Below are 26,252 nucleotides of genomic sequence, written 5' to 3'. Positions count from 1 at the left end.
CTGACCCATAGGTGGCAGCCATCTCAAGCCAGAGGTCGAGAGGACTCTAGCCGCCACGCATATAAAGGATTTATAGTGAAAAACGTTGTTTTTACGGGTTAATTTTTTAGATGCCTTTATTCTGCTCACGAGTTGTGCGTGGCGATATTTTCACCGGCACACGTCCGATTTCACAACCACGTTTTGCAGGGAAACTCCCAACACAACAATTGCCACGCGGTGCGCGAAACGCTCACGTGCGGAACAGGGAACACTTTGTCAAACTGGAATGATGGAGCGGTGAGAGATGGCACTGGTTTAGTTTTGGAATTTAGCCTTTCAAAATGAGCCACGTAGTTTATCCCGCAAAGCCTCTGAAGAGTCTTGTGGGCTCATTTTGTTCAGTCTCCCACGAGGTTGAAAGCGTGCATGCATTGCCGCTCTCCCGTCTGCGCGTAACCGTGGGGTCGCGATGATTCTCGAAGCTGATCACAGTGACATTTTTGGTATAAATTTGTGTCGCTATATATAAACAAGAGCCTTTTCGGCCAAGGCAAATAACATCGTGTGTGACGACATTAAAATAGGATGCGATGTAACGGGGCCGGGAGTAACGTCACTACTAAATTAAACGCGAGAACAAACGCGGGTTGGAAAGACGGTGCACAACCTCCGTTTAGGAAATGTTTTCCACGTGGAAGCAAACCGCGTACGAGCACGCGTTCACGACTCCACTTGCTGCTGCTGCTACCTCTTGGTCGCAGCCCCTGCACGTTTGCGGACCTCCGAAAATCTTCCTGCGAGCCGCCAACCCCTTGCTTCCACGGCGATGGGTCGCAGGCGTGCGGCCACGCACCTCGGAGGTTCACACCGAGGGGGACAAGGTTTTTTCGCTGCCTCTCAACTTTTTGTGAACGAGTCTTAGCGCCGTTGCTGCTGCTTGCTGCTGCTGCTGGGACCGTTCGCGTTACATTCCGATGCTCGGAGGCAGCCCCTTCTTCAGAAGAGTCATGAGATAGCTTCCCAAGTCTTCATCCTGCACACACGGACAGCAACGAAGACAAAGACCCCCCCCCCGCAGAGCCTTAGACTGTTGGAGCTCTTGCTGTTAGCGAGCACCTATGTTGGCGAGCCGGCAGGGCACACAAGGGGGTGTGTGGGTGGGCAGCACCACGTCTGGCCGTCTTTGTCTCCCCAGCGGCGATGTTCACACACCGCACCAGCTTGACCTAGGGGAGGCCCAGGCTCAGGCCCAGTTCAGATAATCGTCACTGGTGTCTGTGGCCGTGAGCAAGAATCAAACTTGGGCCGCCGGGTTTGTAGCGCAGAGCGCTAACCGCTACACTACGAACACACACGGAACGCAGCGCGTGCAGGCACACGCACAGAACAGCCGCGATGATGCCCAAAAACCGAGTTGTCTGCTGCTGCTGCGATGGGGCAGTGGTTGTTGTGGTCGAGTTGTTGTCGTTGTGGTGCACAACCACAACAACTCGACAACATCCACCATTTGACAAAAGGAAATACGATCGACTTAAGTTTCAGGCAACGATCCTTCATCGTGGCCTACAATATCATGACCCACACGCCCTCGCTCGGACGCACCGATGCATGCGCGTGACTCTGGCGGGCGGGCGGGTGCGTGGGTGCGTGCGTGGGTGCGTGGGTGGGTGCGTGGGTGAGTGTGTGGGTGGGTGCGTGGGTGGGTGCGTGGGTGGGTGCGTGGGTGCGTGGGTGGGTGCGTGGGTGAGTGTGTGGGTGGGTGCGTGGGTGGGTGCGTGGGTGGGTGCGTGGGTGCGTGGGTGGGTGCGTGGGTGGGTGCGTGGGTGGGTGCGTGGGTGGGTGCGTGGGTGGGTGCGTGGGTGGGTCGGTGCGTGGGTGGGTGCGTGGGTGCGTGGGTGGGTGCGTGGGTGGGTGGGTGCGTGGGTGCGTGCGTGGGTGCGTGGGTGGGTGCGTGGGTGGGTGTGTGGGTGCGTGGGTAGGTAGGTAGGTGGGTGGGTGGGTGCGTGGGTAGGTAGGTAGGTGGGTGCGTGGGTGGGTGGGTGCGTGGGTGGGTGGGTGCGTGGGTGGGTGCGTGCAGCGCACCTGATAGGACCAGGACACGAGCGTGCTGCGAGCCCCCGCCTCGTCCTGCACGCCGCTGCTCTTGATGAGGACCGACTCGACCATGACGGAGCCGTCCGCCAGCTGCTGCACCGCGTGCTCCTTCAGGACGCTGCGTCGGCACGGCAACGAGGGGCGGGGGAGGCAGAGTGGAGGTTTGTAGCCTTAACATACTGTAGGGGCAAGTGCTGTTAGCGAGCACCTATGAAGGCCGGCACGGCACACGAGGGGGTGGGTGGCAAGCACCACGCCCGGCCGCCTTTGTCTCCCCAGTGGCGATGTTTACACACCGAGTCGACGGAGGCGTGGCCCAAGACCAGTTCAGATAATCGCGAGCGGGAATCGAACTCGGATTGGCACGTTCGTAGCGAGGCACGCTAACCACTGCGCCACGCACGAGGCGCACCCACAATGCACAGGGTCACGGGATGCAGCCCAACCCCCCCGAATGCTGATACAAAAAACACTTGGCAGGACCCTCCTGAAAGCGAGTCTTGAGACTCTCTGAAAATCTTTCCTGGCCGTGGTGGTGGTGGGGGTTGTTGGACGGCCGGTGGCTCGCTGGTCTCACCCCTTGAGGTGTCCGTAGAGACGCTGCATGGTGTCCGCCTCGCTGGCGCCGCCCGCGTCGTGCAGCAGCGGCGGCAGCGTGGAGGTGAAACGCAGCACGTGCTCGCTCAGCCCCAGCTCCCGCATCGCCTGCTCGGGCGCCAGCAGACGCAGCGTCTGCGGAGACCACCACCAACACCGCGACCACGACAAACACAAAGATTTCCCTTCCCGCCCCCCACCACCACCACCACCACCTCCATCTCTGTGTAGCCCACACAGACTGCTGGGGCAAGGGTGTCGCCGTGGCAAGATGTTGACTCGCTCGCCTGGTGCACAGGAGGTCGTGGATCGAACCCGACCCTGACGCCTGCTGTTGTATATTTGGAGTTTGCGTGTCTCTCTCTCTCTCATCATCATCACGGTTGCTAGGAGATGTTAACTACCTCGCCTGGTGTACAGGAGGTCGTGGGTTCGATCCCGACCCCGACGCCTGTTGCTGTATGTTTGGAGTTTGCGTGTCTCTCTCTCCCCGTGGTCGCGTGGATTTTTTCCCGGGTTCAATCCGGTTCTTCCATCCACATTCAGAATCAACATCGCGTGGTTTAGAGTATTCGGCTGCTGTAAATTTCCACGTCATGAGCTACTTTGTTGAGTTATCATTTGTGGCCAGGTCGCTTCTTAAAAACAGCTATAAAGCCGAGTGGGCGCCTTCCCTGGTAGCATACAAAATAGTAGTTCAGTTCATATGTCCGTGTGTTGAACTTCTTTCGCACCGTACGTAGTCAACTGTTCTAATCGGATGTGCGGGAGGAGGAACAGCAAACTAGGCGCAAAAAACTGTTCTAAAGAAATGAGTTGTCAATCTCGTCGATTTAAAAAGTGCTCAGCTCCCAGTAGCTTCCTAATAATCATAAGCGCCTTCCAGACGGGCCGCAAAACCGCGTCTGAAAGCGCGCGATGCGGTGACCGTCTCTTTGGTTTCGATGGTTAGCCAAAAGCCGCTGCTGCCAGCATGACCCGAGGTAAGTGGGTGTGGTAGCTCACACAAACTGCTGGGGCAAGTGCTGTTAGCGAGCACCTATTAAGGTTTCAAGATCCCCCGTGTAGCCTTAACAAACTGCTGGGGCAAGTGCTGTTAGCGAGCACCTATTAAGGTTTCAAGATCCCCCGTGTAGCCTTAACAGACTGCTGGGGCAAGTGCTGTTAGCGAGCACCTATTAAGGTTTCAAGATCCCCCGTGTAGCCTTAACAGACTGCTGGGGCAAGTGCTGTTAGCGAGCACCTATTAAGGTTTCAAGATCCCCCGTGTAGCCTTAACAGACTGCTGGGGCAAGTGCTGTTAGCGAGTAGCAGCACCTGTGAAGGCCGGCACAGCACACGCGGGGGTGGGTGACCAGCACCACGCGCGGCCGCCTTTGTCTCCCCGAGTGGCGATGTTTACACACCGCACCAGGTACTCATTTGATGCCGAGTAGACCTAGGGGAGACCCAGGAACGGTTCAGATAATCGTCACTCGTGTTGGCCGTGAGCGGGAATCGGACATGGGTTGCGGGGTTTGTAGCGCAGCATAGCGCTAACCGCTACACCAACGCTCCCCACGGCGGTGCGTGTGTGGTGGCCGTGTGTGTGTGTGGTAGCCGTGTGTGTGTGTGTGGCCGTGTGTGTGCGTGTGGCCGTGTGTGTGCGTGTGTGTGCGTGTGTGTGTGGTGGCCGTGCGTGTGTGTGTGTGTGGTGGCTGTGTGTGTGTGTGTGTGGTGGCTGTGTGTGTGTGTGGCTGTGTGTGTGCGTGCGGCTGTGTGTGTGTGTGTGGTGGCCGTGCGTGTGTGTGTGTGTGTGGTGGCTGTGTGTGTGTGTGTGGCTGTGTGTGTGTGTGTGGTGGCCGTGCGTGTGTGTGTGTGTGGTGGTTGTGCGTGTGTGTGTGTGGTGGTTGTGTGTGTGTGGTGTGTGTGTGGTTGTGTGTGTGTGTGCGTGTGTGACGCTGGGTGTGGGGCTCACGCCGTCCTTCATGACGAGGGCACCGTGCATCGTGCGCGGCCTCTTGGGGTCCGGCGGTGTCCCTGATGCACCCATGCACACAAAGACAAAGATCCCCCGTATAGCCTTAACAGACTGATGGGGCAAGTGTTGTCTCCCCAGTGACGATGTGTACGCACAGCACCAGGTACTCATTTGAGTCTGAGTCGACCTAGGGGAGGCCCAGGACCGGTTCAGATAATCGTCACCGGTGTTGGCCGTGAGCGGAAATCGAACTTGGGCCGCCGGGTTCGTAGCGCACACACACACGCACCCACACACACACGCACACACACACGCACCCACACACACACACGCACGCACACACACACGCACCCACACACACACGCACACACACACACGCACACACACACACGCACACACACACACGCACACACACACGCACCCACACACGCACCCACACACGCACACACACACACGCACACACACACATGCACCCACACACACACGCACACACACACGCACACACACACACACACGCACACACACACACGCACCCACACACACACGCACACACACACGCACGCACCCACACACACACACGCACACACACACGCACACACACACGCACACACACACACGCAACCACACACGCACCCACACACACACGCACCCACACACACACGCACCCACACACAGACACACACACACACGCACCCACACACACACGCACCCACACACACACACGCACACACACACACACACGCACACACACACACACACGCACACACACACACACGGCACCCACACACACACACGGCACGCACCCACACACACACGCACCCACACACACACGGCACACGCACACACACACACGCACACACACTGACACAACCACACACGCACACGCACACACACACACACTGACACAACCACACTCGCACACACGCAACCACACACAGACACGCACACACACACGCACACACACACACGCACACACACACACACTGACACAACCACACACACACGCACACACACACGCACACACACGGCACCCACACACACACATGCACACACACACACACATGCACACACACACGCACACACACGCACACACACTGACACAACCACACACACACGCACACACACACGCACCCACACACGCACACGCACCCACACACACACACACGCACCCACACACACGCACGCACACACTGACACAACCACACGCATTCACACACGCACCCACACACACACGCACCCACACACAGACACACACACACACGCACCCACACACACACACGCACACACACACACACACGCACACACACGCACCCACATACACACACGCACCCACACACACACACACGCACCCACACACACACGGCACACGCACACACGCACACACACTGACACAACCACACACGCACACGCACACACACACACACACTGACACAACCACACACGCACACACGCAACCACACACAGACACGCACACACACACACACGCACACACACACACGCACACACACACTGACACAACCACACACACACGCACACACACACGCACACACACGCACATGCACCCACACACACACGGCACCCACACACACACATGCACACACACACGCACACACACACGCACACACACTGACACAACCACACACACACGCACACACACACGCACCCACACACGCACACGCACCCACACACACACGCACCCACACACACGCACGCACACACTGACACAACCACACGCATTCACACACGCACCCACACACACACGCACACACACACGCACCCGCACACACACACGCACCCGCACACACGTACACACGCACACACACACTGACACAACCACACACACGTCACAAGGCGATGGACCCACACATAGAACCCACAGACTCACACGGGGGGTAATGTTCACGAGAGGGACAGAGCCGGAGTTGAAGTTATGGGAAGGTTGTCAGGGTTAAAGGGTCGCGAGTTAGGGGCTACGGATTACGGTTACGGGTTAGCACGCGAGTTTGGGTTTGGTGTCGCGTCAGGGGCTACACAAGTGATGAAGGATTAGGCGACTGGGGCCAGGGTTGGGGTTAGTGTTGTAATCACTGCTAAGGTTAAGTCTTGTGCTAGGGATGGGTTGCAGTTAGGGCCACAGAACCAGCAATGGATTAGGTATTTACGCTCGTGCGAGCGATGGGTTGGGGTTAGTGCTAGTGCTATGGGTAGCGACAGGGTTAAGCTTAGTGCTCGGAGTCGTTGAAGGATAGCGATGGGGCACGGGGCAGTGGCTAGTGCCGGGGTTCTGAATCGGTGAAGGTCACCGATGGGGTGGTTCGTGCGAGGGTTCCGAGAGAGTGAAGGGGCTCCCCCTCTGTGGTTACCGAGCGAGGCGTCGCGCTTGAGCAGGCCGAGCGAGATGTCGACGGGGATGCTGGGCGACGTGGGCAGGGAGCAAGTCTCCCCGTTAGCCGGCATGAAGCATGAGATCCCTACGCACGCACGCACGCACATACAGGTGCCAGCATCATGAACAACTCAGGCATTGAAGTCACCCAACAAGATGACTCTATCCCGAGGGGCTACTTTCGCCAGCACCTGTAACAGAAGATCATAAAAGGCATCGGACTCATCTGCTTTGCCTGCATCTCTCCACGGATGTTCGTCTTTGGTGGGGGCATAAGTAACCACGACCACCACTCCTCGCCTTTGGTTGATGGGAAGGCGAGCCCACAGTAGCCTGGGGCTTACAGCTTCCCACACCTCACCGCCACGCTCCCACGCCCCCTTCATTCTTTTGTTCAGAAGAGCCACACCCTGTTGTTTGGCAGTCTTCTGCCCCGAGTGGTGAACTGTCCACCCCTCAAGGTGGCAGGAGCCAGAGCCGGTCCACCGGAACTCCTGAATACCAGAGATCCAGGCAGTACCGGTCCAGCTCCCGACAGAGGAGTGGCAGCCTCTCCTCCGCAGTGAGCGTTCGAACATTCCACGTGGCCATGTGTAGTGGCTTTTTGTTGTTTCTAGAGGAATCCCGAGGGTAAGGATTCAGTCTCCTGGGGCTTGGCCAGGAGACGTCATAGACGCCTGTCCCCCCGGGGCCTCCGGCACAAGCTTAATACATTTTTTAGTGGTAATTAATTGAAGGTGGAGGGGTTACCAGCCGCTTGCACCCGTCCAGAGCCCCCATTTGGCCACTGTGGTGGTTACAAACGCCATGAAGGCAAAGGCCCTCCTCCCACGCCACTGTCCACAACGTTGCCGTCCGGCACCACGAGGTAGGGGGTTGTTTTTGCATACACACACGTGTACACACACAACAACAACCGCCATTCGCCACTAAGTGGCGGTGACGTCACCACAACGCTTGTGCCAGGCCATGTGCAAAAAAAAAAAATGTACACACACACACACGCATACACACACACGCGCACGCGTTAACACACGTGTACACATGCGTACACACGCATACACATACACACGTACACGGACGTGTACGCAAACACTCGTATGTACACATGCGCCTATGAAGGCGGACACAGCACACGAGGGGGTGGGTGGTCAGCACCACGCCCGGCCGCCTTTGTCTCCCTAGTGGGGATGTTCAACGCACCGCACCAGGTACTGATTTTAGGCTAAGTCGACCTAGGGGAGGCCCATGACCCATTCAGATAATATAATCGGTCACTGGTGTTGACCGCGAGCGGGAATGGAACTCGGGGTCGCTGGGTTTATAGTGCTGCGCCCTAACCGCTGCACCACCGCTCCCCACTATTCCAAAGACGAAGCCACACACACACACACGTGCGTGCGTGCGTGCGCGCACCAAACTCCATCTCGATCTTCTGCTTGAGGAACTCCATCTTCTTGGCCTCCCCGTGCACCAGCAGAACGTTGCGTGGCTCCGCCATGCGCACCAGCTGCATGATGCCCTTGGCGTCGGCGTGCGCGCTGAACGACATGTACTCCACCTGCAGCTTGATCTCCAGCTGCTCACGCACACACGCACGGAGACACGCGCACGCACACACAACACACTCACGCGGGCACACAACACACTCACGCGGGCACACGCACATGCACGCACAGCACACGGAAGCGTACACACACGGACACACAGACACACTCACGCACACACAATACATGCAAGCGGACACAAGCACGCATGAATGCACATACAGCACACACACGCGCAGACACACAGCACAAGCACACGAACGCACGCACACAAAGCACACGCACGCGGACACAGACACAGCACACATGCAAATAGCACACACACACACAGGACACACAGACGCAAAGCACACAGACAAACACAAGTACACACAGCACATACGCATAGTCACATTTACACATTGTAGCTTTTGACAAACTGCCTTTCAACAGACTGCCATTAGCGAGTAGCACCGATGAAGGCCGGCACGGCACACGAGGGGGTGGGTGGCCAGCACCACGGCCGGCCACCTTTGTCTCCAGGTACTCATTTGAGGCCGAGTCGACCTAGGGGAGGCCCAGGACCGGTTCTGATAATCGTCACTGGTGTTGGCCATTGGCGGGAATCAAACTCAGGCCGCCGTGTGTTTCTGTAGCGGTGGCGCGCGCTAACCGCTGCGCCACCGCTCCCCTTGACGCAGTCACGTGCCTTCACCCTCGGGCAGAGCGGTGGCAAAGTGGTTAGCTCACTGCACCGCAAACCCAACGGCCCGGCTCCCATTCCCAGCCACGGCTAACATCGGCGGCGAGCGGCAACAGAACCGGTCCTGGTGTCCCCTGGCCCCGTGAACAACACGCACCGACCAGCGTGGGGAAGTACGGTCAGGGCAAAGATCTCAGACCTTCATACGGGGAGATCTTTGTCTCGTTCATACTTTGGTCGAACGACCCCCGTGAGAGTCGCGGTATGGGGGAGGCCTTCATCCGGCAGTGGAGTGAGAGAGGGCACAGCGAGGTTCCACTTGTACGGCTTACGGTGAAATTTCGATTTAAACTTTTGTGACTGCAGGGATTCATCTTCTTGGTTCTTTCGGTAAAGTCACGTAGAAGGGAAGTAATAAAATAATAAAAATAAAACATAATAAAATAATTCTCACGACGTTTTGGCCACAACGCAAGTAGCCGTCCTCAGGTGGAGAACAGGTCTGTCGAGAAGACAGAGTCTGAATGGCACGCCCCAGGCTTGGAGCGACTATTTAAGCTGGGATGGAGGGGCGAAGAGCACCTTGACAAAATAATTTGCATATCAAGAGGAATTTAGCATATTTATGGGAAATGCAGCAATGCAATTAGTACAACTTGTGGAATGCGTAGGAGGTTTGGCGAGGGGTTTAAAGTCATTATGCCCGTGCATTATACAGGATTAGCAGCATTCTCCGTGACTTTACCGAAAGAACCAAGAAGGTTTACGGTGACTCGGCACGGCCGTCGGCGCTCACCGTCTGCCGGCCCTCGATCTCCAGCTTGCGCTGCCCGCTCAGGATCTTGTGGCCGATGGTTCCTTGCACGCAGTAGCCCGGCATGATCACCTGGGCGAGACGGGGGCGGCGACGGCACGGGGTCACGGGGTCACGAGCACACGCGAAGCGTACGCCATAGTGTCGGTGGTGGTAACGGTGGTGGTAACGGTGGTGGTAACGGTGGTGGTAACGGTGGTGGTGGTGACGACGATGACGGAGCTAAGTGGGTGGTGGTGATAACGATGGCGATGAGGATGGTGTGGCGGTGACAATGATGATGACTTTCGATTTAAAGCTTTCGTGACTGCAGGAATTCATCTTCTTGGTTTTTTCGGTAAAGTCACGTAGAAGGGAAGTAATAAAATAATAAAAATAAAACATAAAACAATTCTCACGACGTTTCGGCCAAAACGCAAGCAGCCGTCTTCAGGTGAAGCAGCCAGGTGAAGACGGCTGCTTGCGTTGTGGCCGAAACGTCGTGAGAATTGTTTTATGTTTTATTTTTATTATTTTATTACTTCCCTTCTACGTGACTTTACCGAAAAAACCAAAAGAAAATGATGATGACGGTGGTGATAGTGCTGTTGGTGATGACGATGATGGTGGCTGGTGGTAGTGTAGCGGTTACAAACCTGGCGACCCGAATTCGATTCCCGCTCACGACCAACACCAGTGACAATTATTTGAACCGGCCCTGGGTTTCCCCTAGGTCGACTCAGCCTCAAATGAGTACCTGGTGCGATGTGTAAACATCACCACTGGGAAGACAAAGGCGGCCGGGCGTGGTGCTGGCCACCCACCCCCCTCGTGTGCCGTGCCGGCCTTCATAGGTGCTCGCTAACAGCCACTTGCCCCAGTTCAGGCTATATGGGGGATCTTTTTTTTGGTGGTGGTGGTGAATGAGATAATGGTAGTGGCGACAATGATGGTGACGAGGATGGTGGTAGTTGATGAATGTGGCGGTGGTCATGGTGTTGATGACTGTGGTGGTGACGATTAAGGTTGGTAGCAATGAAAATTATCCTTGCCCTCCTTGTATTGAAAGTTACATTTTTACTGTGTTGTTGTTGTTGTCGTCTTGGTGTGGTGTGAGACTGTTGTTGTTGTTGTTGTCTTAGTGTGGTGTGAGACTGTTGTTGTTTTGCTGCCTTACCCAAGCTTGCATTTAGTGTTGAAAAATCGGCAGGAATCGATGTACTTATATAGATACTTTATGTATTTTTATTTACTTTTTTAGCGTCCCTATACTTTCCACTCCTGTCGTGTCTTTGTACTGTTTGTTCTTGTGACTTTCTGAGCCGCCCCTACTGGACACCTGTGAAAAATATCTGTGTAGCTCATCGCATTCCTCCAGGATCAATCAAGATTCTGGTTCTGCTGGGTGACGATGACGGTGGCTGGTGGTGCCGATGAAGAAGACGGTGGTGGTGATGGTGGTGATGGTGGTGATGGTGGTGGTGGTGATGGTGATGGTGGTGGTGATGGTGATGGTGGTGGTGATGGTGGTGGTGATGGTGGTGGTGACAACGACGACGAAGCCAACGATGACAGTGACACGGACGATTATGGCGACGATGGTGACGATGATGACGATGATGACCGTATCGTAAGTGACGACAGCCGTGATGCCGACACTAAGTACGGCGACGACGATGATGACAGCGATGATGACGACGATGATGATGACGATGTAGATGACGACGATTATGACGATGACGACGATGTAGATGACAACGATGATGACGATGACGATGATGACAATGATGACGACGATGATGACAACGATGATGACGACGATGTAGATGACGACGATGACGAAGATGATGATGACGATGATGACGACGATGTAGATGACGACGCTGATGACGATGACGACGATGAAGACGATGACGATGAAGACGATGACGATGATGACGATGACGACAATGATGACGACGATGTAGATGACGACGATGATGACGATGACGACGATGACGACGATGACGATGATGACGATGACGACAATGATGACGACGATGTAGATGACGACGATGACGACGATGATGACGATGACGACGATGACGATGACGACAATGATGACGACGATGATGACAACGATGATGACGACGATGATGACGATGACGACGATGATGACGACGATGATGACGACGATGTAGATGACGACGATGATGACGATGACGACGATGACGACGATGACGACTATGATGACGATGACGACTATGATGACGACGATGATGACGATGACGACGATGACGACGATGACCATAATGACGACAATGACGACGGCGGCGGTCTGCCCCTCCTCCTGCTCCAGCACCTCTCCGCCACCCCCTCACCATGTTCTTCTCGCTGCCCGCCCACTTCTTGAAGATGTGCAGCGACTGGCCCGCGTGCAGCATGCCGGGTGTCGCGAACACGACCTGCGACACGGGGTGAGGGGGGGTGAGGGGGGGGAGGTGGTCGTAGGGGGTCGTGGGGGGTGGTGGGGGGAGGTGGAGGGTGGACATCGGTGGATAGGCACGGCGACCAATAGCCGATCACCACAGACAGCCGTGATCGATCACTGAACCGCTGGCATCTCTCCCGAGCGCGGATTCAAACTGCGTACCTGTCACAACCAATACGGTTTACCCCGTATTCTTGTACAGGGAAGTTTAGTTTCCAGGTCCATACGGCGAACAGCCGTTTCAATACGGGCAACAACAACAACAATTATTGTCTATTTGTTAGTGTTTCTCTCCTTGTGATGGGACTCTGTAGGATGAACGTTGAGCTTTATAAGGGCGCGGGGCGACCAATAAGGTCTGAATTGGTCTGTGAGAAAGTAGGGCACTGGTAAGGGGTTGACAGGAACTGAGCCGGAGAGATCCCACATGGGAAGAACCCGCAGCGCGCCGAGGAACCGCTAAACCAAAAGCGACCTGGCAATCACAAATGTTAGCTCAACGAAGTGGCTTCTCATCATCACGTGGACATTTATAGCAGCAGCCAAATACTCTAAAAACGCGTGATGCTAAACGTGGAGGGAAAAAACCAGAGGACCCAGAGAGAAATCCACGTGACCACGGGGAGAGACACGCAAACTCCAAATGTACAGCAGCAGGCATCAGGGTCGGGATCGAACCCACGACTGCCTGCATACCAGGCGAGGTAGTCAACATTTCCGCGGAGAGAGAGAGAGATACGCAAACTCCAAATGTACAGCAGCAGGCGTCAGGGTCGGGATCGAACCCACGTCCGCCAGCATACCAGGCGAGGTAGTTAACATCTCCTAGCCACCGCAGCACCCTCAACCCCTTCCTGGCGGTCCCCCACCTCCACCCTTCGCCCCTCACCATGGGGCCTGGGTTGTCGGCGTAGGAGCGGTCGAAGGCCTTGATGTGCTTGAACTCGAACATGTTGCGCTGCACAAAGGTCTTGCGGATCTTCTGGTTGGTCCAGGTGATGAAGAGCTTGTAGTAGTGGTTGGCCTTCTCGGTGAGGCCCGTCGAGAAGTAAATGGGCGCCTTGAGGTTCATGCGCTCCCTGCGCCCGTGCGGTTGGGGGATGGGGGAGGTCAGAGAATTTCACGGATGACTCACGCAGAGACCCAAAGAGTCACACGGAGAGACCCACAGATTCACATAGAGACCCACAGATTCACACAGAGACCCATAGATTCACATAGAGACCCATAGATTCACATAGAGACCCACAGATTCACATAGAGACCCATAGATTCACATAGAGACCCACAGATTCACACAGAGACCCACAGATTCACACAGAGACCCATAGATTCATATAGAGACCCAAAGAGTCACACGGAGAGACCCATAGATTCACATAGAGACCCACAGATTCACATAGAGACCCATAGATTCACACAGAGACCCACAGATTCACATAGAGACCCTACTCACACAGAGACCCACAGATTCACACAGAGACCCACAGAATCACATAGAGACCCTACTCACACAGAGATCCACAGATTCACACAGAGACCCACAGATTCACATAGAAACCACAGATTTACAGAGACCCATTGATTCACAGACACCCACAGACTCCATGTAGAGACCCAGAGACTCACACATAGACCTTACATAGCCAACCGTGCTAGAAACACCAATTGTTATTATCAGCAATAATAATTCTGATTATAACTACTACGCTTTTTTACCCAGCAAACCCTCAAGACTCGCTTTCAGGAGGGTCTTGTCAATTGTTTGCGCTAGATGGCGACGCTGCCGCTGTGTGCGTGTGTGTGCGATCCCAATTGAGTAATTTTCAGCTAATCCTATTAAACATTGGGATGCTTAACCAAAAGCAGCTACGTCGCACATTTGTTTAAGATGATGACGATAAGATGTTAATTATGAATTGCATTGACGTTGCGCCGTTCCACGGTGCGTGACACTAATCCGATACGCCGTCCCACAGCCCAAATATGAACATCACTCGCGCATTGAATATTAATAACTCGTCACCCTACAGGCAGTCCCCCGGGTTTACGGAAGGGTTAGGTTCCCGAGAAATATCCGTAACCCGAGTTTTTCGCGTGTCGCAAACTGAACGATTTCCCCCCAAAATCAACGACAAAATCCCGTATCGGGGAATAGCTTGTGCCTCCCCTGCCGTTTTCTCTCGGTGCCGCATCGCGCCGTCGTCCGCTTTCCATCGCTACGCGCATCGTATCGCCGTGCGCACGCTCCCCATTTATACCGCAACACTACCCATAATTCAACTAAGGGAACATAGACTGTACCGTGTCCAATCGTTAATGAATACCACGAAGCAATGACGTAACGCTACGAAAGGGAACGAGACGGTGTGGCGGGTAGAGTCGACTCAGGGTAACAATGTAACTGGGCCACTCATTGGGGAACGCGCGGAGGCAACCGCCTTACGCCTCGCTCCGCTGTATTCATCCGCAGCCTCACCGCGCTGCACTACTTGCGCTCACGGCACCAACGCTAACATTGTTCTTTTACACGATCTATGGGAACATTTCCGTAAAGTCGGATTTCCGTTAGCCGTGTCTTCCTAAACCCGGGGACTGCTTGTATTCTATTATATAGCGCCTTTAACCGATGCGCTCACTCAACCATTTGACGTACGTACCTCCTCTTCATAAGCCCTACAACATTAAGCCCGCAGAGTTTCACAGTGCGCTCAAATATTCATCCAAAAGCAATGCGTTTTCGTTTTACCACACTACCTCCAATCATAAGCCTTGAAGCGTGTGGAGCATCCCGTGTATTGGTGCAATGTGCTGTGTGTTGGTGTGATGGTGCGATGCGCTGTGTGCTAGGATGATGTTACCGTGTATTGGTGCAATGGTGATTGTGTGATGGTGTGATTGTGTCATGTTGTGATTGCGTGATGATGGTGTGATTGTGTCATGTTGTGATTGCGTGATGTTGTCATTGCATGATGTTGCGATGGTGTGATTGTGCGATGGTGTGATTGTGTCATGTTGTCATTGCATGATGTTGCGATGGTGTGATTGTGTGATGTTGTGATTGCGTGATGTTGCGATGGTGTGATTGTGTCATGTTGTGATTGTGTCATGTTGTCATTGCATGATGTTGCGATGGTGTGATTGTGTGATGGTGTGATTGTGTCATGTTGTGATTGCGTGATGTTGCGATGGTGTGATTGTGTCATGTTGTAATTGTGTCATGTTGTCATTGCATGATGTTGCGATGGTGTGATTGTGTGATGGTGTGATTGTGTGATGGTGTGATTGTGTCATGTTGTCATTGCATGATGTTGCGATGGTGTGATTGTGTGATGGTGTGATTGTGTCATGTTGTGATTGCATGATGTTGCGATGGTGTGATTGTGTGATGGTGTGATTGTGTGATGGTGTGATTGTGTCATGTTGTGATTGCATGATGTTGCGATGGTGTGATTGTGTGATGTTGTGATTGTGTCATGTTGTGATTGCATTATGTTGCGATGGTGTGACGCGGTTCGAACAGAGCCTCTCACCAGAACGTCTCCAGCAGGATGCACAGCTCCTGAGCTCTGCCGAGAGCAAACACCGGAATCAGCACCTACCCCGCCACACGGAGGACACACACGGAGGTCATACACGGAGGGCACACACGGAGGGCACACACAGTAAACTGCTACGGAGCACCGCCCGAGCCAATCACCGAGTGGTCACAACTACGCCGAACAAGCGTGGCAGAGTGTGTGTGTGTCTGTGCGTGTCTGTGCGTGTCTGTGCGTGTCTGTGCGTGTCTGTGCGTGTCTGTGCGTGTCTGTGCGTGGGGAGCGGTGGTTTAGCGCTGCGCTACGAACCCGGCGGCCCCCGAGTTCGATTCCCGCTTACGGCCAACACCGGTGACGATTATCTGAACCGGTCCTGAGCCTCCCTTAGGTTGACTCAGCCTCAAATGAGTACCTGGTGCGGTGTGTAAACATCGCGACTTGGGAGACAAAGGCAGCTGGGCACGGTGCTGGCCACCCACCCCCTCGTGCACCATGCCGGCCTTCATGGGTGCTCACTAACAGCACTTGCCCCAACAGTCTGTTAAGGCTACACGGGGGATATGTCTTTGTGCATCTGTGTGTGTGTGCACGTGTGTGTGTGTGCAATAAATGTCCCCCATCTCTACCCCCTGCCCCCTATCTCTACCCCCTGCCCCCATCTCTACCCCCTGCCCCCATCTCTACCCCCTGCCCCCATCTCTACCCCCTGCCCCCTATCTCTACCCCCTGCCCCTCACTCCCTCCCCCGTTGCCCCTGCCTGTGGCGCAGACCTTGCCGCCCTTCTCCACGGTGTCGTGCACTTTCTTGAGGAAGTCTCTCTCGCGGCAGCGCTTGGAGTCGCGGATGGTGGTGGCGTACGTCGACTCACTGATGAGCAGGTCCGGGCGGCAGCGGTCGATCCACGCCGCGCTGCACACGCACGCACGCACAGACACGCACGCAGACACGCATGCACAGACACGCACGCACAGACACGCACGCACAGACACGCACGCACACGCACGCACGCACGCACAGACACGCACGCACAGACACGCACGCACAGACACGCACGCACAGACACGCACGCACAGACACGCACGCACAGACACGCACGCACAGACACGCACGCACAGACACGCACGCACAGACACGCACGCACAGACACGCACGCACAGACACGCACGCACACGCACAGACGCGGAAGCCTACGTGTTAAACCGACGCACAGACGCACGCACACTCGGGTGTACAAGACAAAGATCCCCGTATAACCTTAACCAGCCCGTTGGGGCAACCGCTTTCAGCGAGCACCACACCCATGAAGCGTGGAAACGGTACGCGAAGCGGCGGGCGGCCAACACCACGCCAAACTCCCTTTGTCTCCCCAGTCGCGATGTTTTCTCACCGCACCAGGTAACACCCTCAAGGCCGAGTCGACGTAGGGGAGGCCCAGAACCGGTTCGGTTACTTGACCGCGGTGCTGCGTAGCTCCCCAGTGGCTTTGTAATATCAGAAAGGAAGAGCGTTCCAGACGGCCACGGAAGCAGCGCATCTGAACGCGCGTGACGCAGTCTTTGTTCGCACAGTGGGAGTCACAGGCGGTGCATCGGCGACTCGTCTCGGCCAGTCAACTGCATGGCACCTGCTGGGTCGACGCTTCACGTGGCTTTAACGTGCACTTGGCCTGGCACGAACGCCGTGGTGACGTCACCGCCACTTAGTGGCGAATAGCGGTTGTTGTTGTCGTCGCCGGTGTTGGTGGCCGTGAGCGGGAATCGAACTCGGGTCGCCGGGTTCGTAGCGCAGCCGCGCCAACCGCTACACTGCACAACCCCTCCCTCTCCATTCCATAGCTTACGATTCCACGCCGCTACACATGGACTTCTATCGACTTAAGTTAATTTAACAAGAGTGTGCGCCGTCGTACCCGAGATGCCGGTCTGGAGTCATGTTATAGTCTCCCTGCAAAAACACACGGAACAAAAAGAAAGACAACGAACCCCCATATAGGCTTAACAATTTTTGGGTCAAGTGCTGTTAGCGAACACCTATGAAGGCCGGCACGGCACACGCGGGGGCGGGTGGCCAGCACCACGCCCGGCTGCCTTTGTCTCCCCAGTGACGATGTTTACACAACGCACCAGGTACTCGTTTGAGGCTGAGTCGACCTAGGAGAGGCCCAGGACCGGTTCAGATAATCGTCACTGGTGTTGGTAGCCGTGAGCAGGAATCGAACTCGGGTTTCCGGGTTCGTAGCGCAGCGTAGCGCTAACCACTACACCCACCACTCCCCCCAAACACACACTCTCTTTGCAGGGGGTGTAGAAGGCTGCTTTAATAATGATATCACTGCCTTTTATTCAGCGAGGAAATCTGAGACACAGCCAGCTCCAGGACTCAAACCCAGGAGCTTGGAACTGCTAAAGTAAACTAAACTTTTTAAAAAATTTACCAGGTAAGGCCAACTGAGATGTAGAGCCTTTTTCAGAAGTGACTTGGTCACAAACGATAGCTCAACAAAGTGGCTTATCATCGTGTGGAAATGTATAGCAGCCAGATACTCTAAACGCATCTTGAATCTAGATGTGGAGGGAAAAACGGGAGGACCCGGAGAAAAATCCACGTGACCACGGGGAGAACACGCAAACCCCAAATACACAGGTGTCAGGGTATGGATCAAATCCAAGATCTCCTGCATACCAGGCGAGGTATTAAACAGTGTCCCTGACATTGCCATTAGTAAATCGTGTCTGAGACTTTGAAACTAGATTTTCAATGATGTTGTGTCAGCGTCAATGGCATGGCCATTAGGAATCTTCCTCAAGAAAAAAGACACCAGTTCTTGAACCAAGGTTTGCAAGCGTTTACAGTATTTTTCTGCTATAAATTTCCACACGATGATACGCCCACTTCGTTGAGCTATCATTTGTGGCCAGGTCGCTTCTGAAAAGAGCTATAAAAAATCTCAGTGGGGCCTTACCTGGTCAAATAATTTTTGTAAAAGTGAGTTTTCAATCTCCGACACGGCCATTACGACGTCACGCACCGTGTAGACGACCGACTCGGGTCCCACGCGCATCTCAAACATGGCGGCTCCTAGGACGTGTCCAGCGTAGTACGCCTTGATCTCCAGCTCGTCATCCACCTAGCGAGGATATACACAGCATGATTCACTCACCACACACTCACTCACCACACACTCACCACACACTTATCACACACTCACCACACACTCACCATACACTCAATCACCGCTCACTCACTCACCACTCACTCGCCACACACTTATCACACACTCACCACACACTCACTCACCACTCACTCACCACACACTCACCACACACACAGCGTAGTACGCCTTGATCTCCAGCTCGTCATCCACCTAGCGAGGATATACACAGCACGATTCACTCACCACACACTCACTCACCACACACTCACCACACACTCACCACACACTTATCACACACTCACCACACACTCACCATACACTCAATCACCGCTCACTCACTCACCACTCACTCGCCACACACTTATCACACACTCACCACACACTCACTCACCACTCACTCACCACACACTCACCACACACACAGCGTAGTACGCCTTGATCTCCAGCTCGTCATCCACCTAGCGAGGATATACACAGCACGATTCACTCACCACACACTCACCACACACTCACCGCTCACTCACCACACACTCACCACACACTCACCGCTCACTCACCACACACACAGCATAGTACGCCTTGATCTCCAGCTCGTCACCCACCTGGCGAGAACACACAGCGTGATTCACTCACCATACACTCACTACACACTCACCACACACACACTCACCGCTCACTCACCATACACTCACACCCCAACACACACCACGTAGCATGCCTTGATCTCCAGCTTGTCATTCACCTGGTGAGGCTATACAGCATGATTCACTCACCACAAACTCACCACACACTCACCACACACACTGCGTAGCATGCCTTGATCTCCAGCTCACCGACGAACAGAAGGAAGGACTGATGGACAAACGAACGGACGAACGAATGGACACGAATGGGCAGACAGACAAATAGACTAATTAATTAACGGGTTGATAGATAAAAGGACAGATAAATGGATGGACAGATGGATGGACAGATGAATGGATGGATGGAAGGACAGATGAATGGATGGACAGATGGATGGACAGATGAATGGATGGATGGACAGATGGATGGATGGATGGACAGATGAATAGATGGACAGATGGATGGAAGGACAGATGAATGGATGGACAGATGGATGGAAGGACAGATGAATGGCTGGACAGATGGATGGAAGGACAGATGGATAGACAGATGAATGGATGGATGGACAGATGAATGGACAGATGAATGGATGGACAGATGAATGGATGGATGGACAGATGGATGGAAGGACAGATGGATGGATGGACAGATGAATAGATGGACAGATGGATGGAAGGACAGATGAATAGATGGACAGATGGATGGAAGGACAGATGAATGGATGGACAGATGGATGGAAGGACAGATGAATAGATGGAGAGATGGATGGATGAACAGACAGCGGCGTGCGTGTGTGCCTGCTCACCTGCACGCTCTGGTGAAGGTTGACGGCTACCACCTTCTTCATGCAGTCCTTGATCATCTGCGAGGTGAAGAAGTTGGTCTCGCCCTTCTTGTCCACCGTGATCTTGCGATAGTCCTCCAGCAGGATGGGGCAGATGGCCTTGGTCGGGTGGGTCATGTAGATGGGCCCGTCGTAGCCTACCATCTCCGACATGTACGGCAGGGCACCGCAGTGGTCCAGGTGGAAGTGGCTGGGTGCAGACAGTGGGGGCGCAAACTTGTCAGTACCGGCAGCATCCGCGACACGTAGCAGCAGTATGAACAACAGCGGCAGTGTAAAAGCAGCAGTAGCAGCAGAACAACAAGCGAATGAATGAGCAACATCAAAGTAAACAGCAGACGGCAGCAACATAAAGAGCAGCGGTAGCAGCGGCAGCAACATCATCGAAATCATCAAATACGTCAGTGGCAGCGGCGTCACGGACAGCAGCAATAGAAGCAACAACGAAAACGGCGGCGGCAGAAGCAGCAGCGCGAGCAATCGCAGCGGCAGCAACAACTCAAAAGCAGCGTAATCAACGTTTTTGGGCTTAGATCGCGTTATTTATAAATGTGTCGTAACCCTCCACCACCCGACACGGCCAATCAGTAAAAAAGTGTCACGTTGACAAAAGACAAGTAGTTCGCTGCTTTAGCCCACCGGTGTGTTGAAGCGTGAAACCACAACATTTACAATTTGAGTACGACGTAATTGCATCCAGCATCATCGGGCAATTCGCCAGAATGGTGAGGCTCTGCTGTGTCTCCCGTTCTTATATAGAGCAGCAGCAGGGTGACGTCATCATTAACTCATTAACTCAAGCAGCAGCCGCAATAGCAGTGATACAACCATAACCAGGGCTACAACCATCGGAATCACCACCATCACAGGTACCGTTAGCATCAACCCACCTCCGATCTAGCCCGTGCCGCACCAATTAAAGCCCCTCATATCAGGCCAAACAGAAACTGCTTGGGCATGTGGTCGCTGGCCATGCGGGTAACATAATGTAATGAATGCAACTTTGCCACCACCACAACCGTGATCATTACCATCATAACCAATGCGATCATCACCACCACAACCGTCATCACCACCGCAACCACCGAACACCACTACCACCAGTAGCAGCAGCAGCAGAACCTCCGGTTCGCCACGCTTTTACCGCAAACAGTGACGGCGAAAGTGTGGTGGCCCAGGTCACCGGCACTACCTGATGATGACGCAGTCGAGGAAATCCGTAAGCCGCCCGTTCTGCGTGATGTACGAGAAGTCGGGGAACCTTCGCTGCACGCGATCGACACGGAGGCACGGCAGACACGGGCAGGGGGAAGTTACTCACCACGTCGAGCCGTTCACTCACGCCGTGCCGTGTCAGTGACAAAGGTCCAGGGGGCATACGACGACTCCTCCATTTGTCACATGTGATTCGTGTGTCTTAAGACAATATTTATGATTTGTGGAAAATGAAAATCTGCATTTACGTGAACGTTTTTGTCAAGAGATGAGGATTTTTCATTCGCAACTTTGCAGTTCGTACATCACACTGTGTCAGAACGGCTCCTTGGAAGATGACATGACAGGAGTACATCTGAGGTTACTTCAGTAAGCCCCTTCATCCACACAGATTCCAAGAACACAGGATGAGATGTTACTATCCTTTGTGCAAGCACTTCCAAGAGTTCATGAACAGTGAGCCTGGTGAAATTTGGGGAGCGCATCGTCAGTAGTGAACCTTTGGTTCCTAGGGTGTTTCGGCCTTTCACACTATACACCCTCCCCAAAGGCGGCCAGCGACAGGGTGATCAATCCTACGCTTGCGTCCCATTCCCAATTAGTCATAGGAGTTGCCTTGTTGTTGATAGCCAACAGCTTTCGTATACCCAGCAACAAGTGTTTGTTGCCATGTCAATCAAAACAAAATGTTTAAATGATGGCATTTTGATTCATATTTTGTCTTGAGATGTGGTCACATTTAGATGCAATACAAATTTTACTAGATAAAATGTTCACTGTATTCAAATTAGGTATAAAAAAAAAGTCAAATTAATATTTTATTTTTGTGGAACTATTCATTGGTAGCCAGCGCTGAGACCTAAAAAACTTGCTACACTTTAGAACCGGTATTAATTACGGTTTGGGAGGCTGAGACCCAGATTCAAACATAGACTCTGAGTGGTGCTGATGCTGGCTCGGCTGTCTGCAACCTGGGCTAATGAAACAATTTTTCTATTTTAACAGGTAAGGGTCCCACTGAGCGATGTAGCTTATTTTTAAAAGCGACCTGGCCACAAATGATAGCTCAACAAATTGGCTCATCGCGTGGAAATGTAAACAAGCCAAACACTCTGAAACGGGTGTTTTCTGAATGTGGAGGGAAAAACCTGAGGTCCCTGGAGAAAAATACACGCGACCGTGGGGAGAGAGATATGCGTATACAGGCTTTGAAGGTCTGGATCGAACCCACGACCTCCTGCATCCCAGGCGAGGTAGTTAACATCTCCTAGCCACCGTGGTCAGAGCAATCTGACCACCTCAATAAACAATATTCCAGGAGAGTCGGTGGCAAAGTGCTGACCGCTACTGTATGCGGATCCCAGGACACTTGTACGTAGGGATCTCAGAGGTATGTCTGTGCTATCCGCTTCGGTCGAAAAGTTCCCGAATACAAAGGGCTGCACTGCCCTGCAAGCTATCTGTAGGCAGATGCGTTCCAAAAAAGGCCACACGATGTTTCCCCACGTCCGACCGCCATAGCCGCGTGCGAGTGAAGTCAAACCGCACACAGTGAATTGTGTAGAAAAAGGGGTTAGCTGCGTATACGGCGTGAAATAGCACACCGAACACGTATACAGCGAGGGGAAACCTCTTCATCTTCTTGGTTCTTTCGGTAAAGTCACGTAGAAGGGAAATAATAAAATAATAAAAAATTAAACGTAATAAAATAATTCTTACGACGTTTCCGCCACAACAAGACCAGGTCTGTCGGGGAGACAGCGTCTGAATGACGGGCTTACTGAAGTCACCTGAGGATGGCTGCTTGCGTTGTGGCCGAAACGTCGTGAGAATTATTTTATGATGTTTTATTTTTATTATTTTATTATTTCCCTTCTACGTGACTTTACCGAAAGAACCAAGAAGATGAATCCCTGCAGTCACGAAAGCTTTAAATCGAGGGGAAACCTGTACTTTGTCTCGTGCCGTGACGCCAATAGCACCATCTTGATAGAAAAATCCGGGGAGAGGGTGTAAATAACAAACAAATGTAAAAACAAGCCTATGTAACTGTGAATAACCCCACCAAAAATAGATAATTACCATTTATATGGATACATTAACTCCCCCCTCCCCTCCACCTCTGGTCTTGGCACCTGATTGGATCACAGGATGTCGACGTCACATCTATCCGCCGTCCATTTAAAACACAGGAGGAGGATACCTCCACAACTCTGGCTGTCGCCTGATGATGCTGGTTGTTGTAATTACCGGCGAAACGTAAATGTTGTAGTGGGTTTACTCTCCAACACTCATCCGGGTGGTGTGCTGAAACAGTACCTGACTTGGAACGTTTGTGTTGACAAACCTCACTAATTGGCTGTGTCAAGTGGTGGCGGGCGTGCGTTATCGACACATTCATATATTTGTGTGGTGTCGTTACGTCGTCGTTGAAGCCCATGTGCATCCCGCAGTCGAGCATGATGTTCTTGCCCCTGATGGAGACGAGAATGCAGCTCCTTCCCACATCTTGCCCGGCTCCTGCCGGGGGGGGATGATATAACAACGAGGGCACAGTCACACAGGGCCAGCGGAGACGCACCCCGTGATGGAGTGTCCGTCAATTGGCCCAGAAGCCCCCGACTGGGCATCTGTGGAAAAAAGAAAGAGCTTTATAGCCCATCGGATTCCTCCAGTATAAACACATTCCTGCGGAGGGAGCTGGTAGGAACACGTTGGGTTGCTCGGTCAATGGCCAGGGTCAACGGCGGCGTGGTGTATTCCGCAAATATGCCCGACTGTGAGGGCGGGCACAAGCCGGCGTGAGTAGGTTAAACGTTGAGTTTTATAAGGGCACCACGGGGTGACCAGCCCCTCCCTACCCAGCCCCACCCCCCACCCCCCCCCCACCCAGCCCCTCCCCACCCCACCCAGCCCTTCCCTCCCCACCCAGCCCCCCCCCCCCCTGCACGACGGACGGACACAATAATCCCCTGTGGACTGGTGTAACCAGGAGGTTCCTACCAGTAATACACATCTTCACACGGCTTCATTTCTCCAGGAATATTTCCAAGACCCCCTTCCCCCAAACACCTTCCCAACCTCCAGACCAAGCGGGAAAGACGCATTTTCCGGAGCTCAGCCCCGGGCATCTCTGGCTGAAATGAACCCGAGTCTTGGGACCAGAATCTCCCGGGGTGCGACCGAAAATGGTCAGGCACGCGACAACTCAGGAGGCAGAGTTGAGCTTTTTGCGTTTAGATTGTTGTCGTGTTCCTCCCCCCCACACCTCAGATCAGAGGTCGCAAACGGGTTTTGATTCCTTACCCGTACCCGGCGGCCCCAGGGTCGCAAACGGGTACCCGTATCCGGCCGTACCCGTACCCTACCCGTACCCAGCGGGGTACGGGTAGGGTACGGGTATCGGGTACCTGATTGCGACCTCTGGGATGAAGCCATGTTTGCAGGCGCGGGTGGGTTGATTCTAGGAACTTGAATTGTGAGAAGAGACAAGACGTTGGGAAATGAGTGACAAACGGTGACTCACCACTGACTCACGGCCTACCCGTACCCGTACCCGGCCGGGTACGGGTAGCCGGGTATCGGGTAGGGTACGGGTATCGGGTACCCGGTTGCGACCTCTGCCTCAGATTAACACGGTTGGCTACGTACGGTGCGAAAGAAGTTCAACCAACGTGCATGCAGCATGAACAGAGATAGGATGGTGACCATTCACTGCACGAGGGCCATTCAGCAATATTCATAGTTGTACAGTACTCTCAGTATGTATAGATGCGTCCCACGCCGATTGCCCTCATCCAGCAGTGGATTAACAGCCGCACTCATCTCTCCCATTGCTTCACTCACCAAGCGGAGTCACTTTTATCTCGGGCATCTTCCACGGATCTCACCGGCCGGCGGCCTCGTCTAGGCTTCCCGCGGCGAAATCCAGGCGACGGCGTCCTCTCACGGCGACCCCCGAGAAAAAATAAAAACTCAATCGTAACCACGCGTAAAGAGTGGCCTCACTCACTTAGCGAACGCCCCCAGATTGTGACATAATTTATGCACCCACAGCGAGGATTACATTCGACAAAATGTGTTGTTTTGTTATCAATTTAAATGCACGTGCGGCATTACTTTAGCATAACTTGTGTTCATAGACGTAAGCAGGCCGCACGAAATGTGACGTCATGTCACCCCCCCCCCCCAACAATGAAATGACGTTGCCGCCACATTCACCAACAAAATGGCGTTACAGTCTCCCGTGACGCCATCGTTAAAAACATTGAGGTGACGTCACGCGAGCAACGACGTCACGTCCGTGTATAATTACAGGTAGTCCCCGACTTACGATGGAGATGCGTTACGACGACCTCATCGTA

General features: G+C 53.7%; 1 protein-coding gene across 1 annotated transcript; it reads right to left on the bottom strand.

Moving 5' to 3' along the window:
- Positions 1-26,044, bottom strand: INTS11 (integrator complex subunit 11). The gene is made up of 17 exons (XM_078873316.1): positions 25,735-26,044; positions 24,311-24,408; positions 21,866-21,939; positions 20,635-20,863; positions 19,080-19,178; positions 17,961-17,995; positions 16,822-16,960; positions 16,045-16,109; positions 13,401-13,590; positions 12,402-12,485; positions 10,045-10,134; positions 8,436-8,598; positions 6,997-7,104; positions 4,631-4,692; positions 2,654-2,808; positions 2,065-2,194; positions 1-1,015 (listed from the first exon to the last, which is right to left on the bottom strand). Exons 1-17 carry the CDS (start codon positions 25,760-25,762, stop codon positions 947-949), a joined length of 1,818 nt encoding a protein of 605 aa, XP_078729442.1. The 5' UTR covers positions 25,763-26,044; the 3' UTR covers positions 1-946.
- Between the last annotated feature and the right edge of the window lie 208 nt (positions 26,045-26,252).

Source organism: Lampetra fluviatilis, chromosome 36 (assembly GCF_964198595.1).
Source record: "Lampetra fluviatilis chromosome 36, kcLamFluv1.1, whole genome shotgun sequence".
NCBI lineage: Eukaryota > Metazoa > Chordata > Hyperoartia > Petromyzontiformes > Petromyzontidae > Lampetra > Lampetra fluviatilis.
This window is presented reverse-complemented; position numbering and strand designations above follow the sequence as displayed.

Coding starts and splice junctions, on each gene's coding strand:
- INTS11 (XM_078873316.1), bottom strand. CDS start 25,762: ATGCCCGAGATAAAAGTGACTCCGCTTG. Junction 19,179..20,634: donor ACCTTCACCAGAGCGTGCAG/GTGAGCAGGCAC, acceptor TATCCTCGCTAG/GTGGATGACGAGCTGGAGAT. Junction 2,195..2,653: donor CTCTACGGACACCTCAAGGG/GTGAGACCAGCG, acceptor GTGCCGACGCAG/CGTCCTGAAGGAGCACGCGG.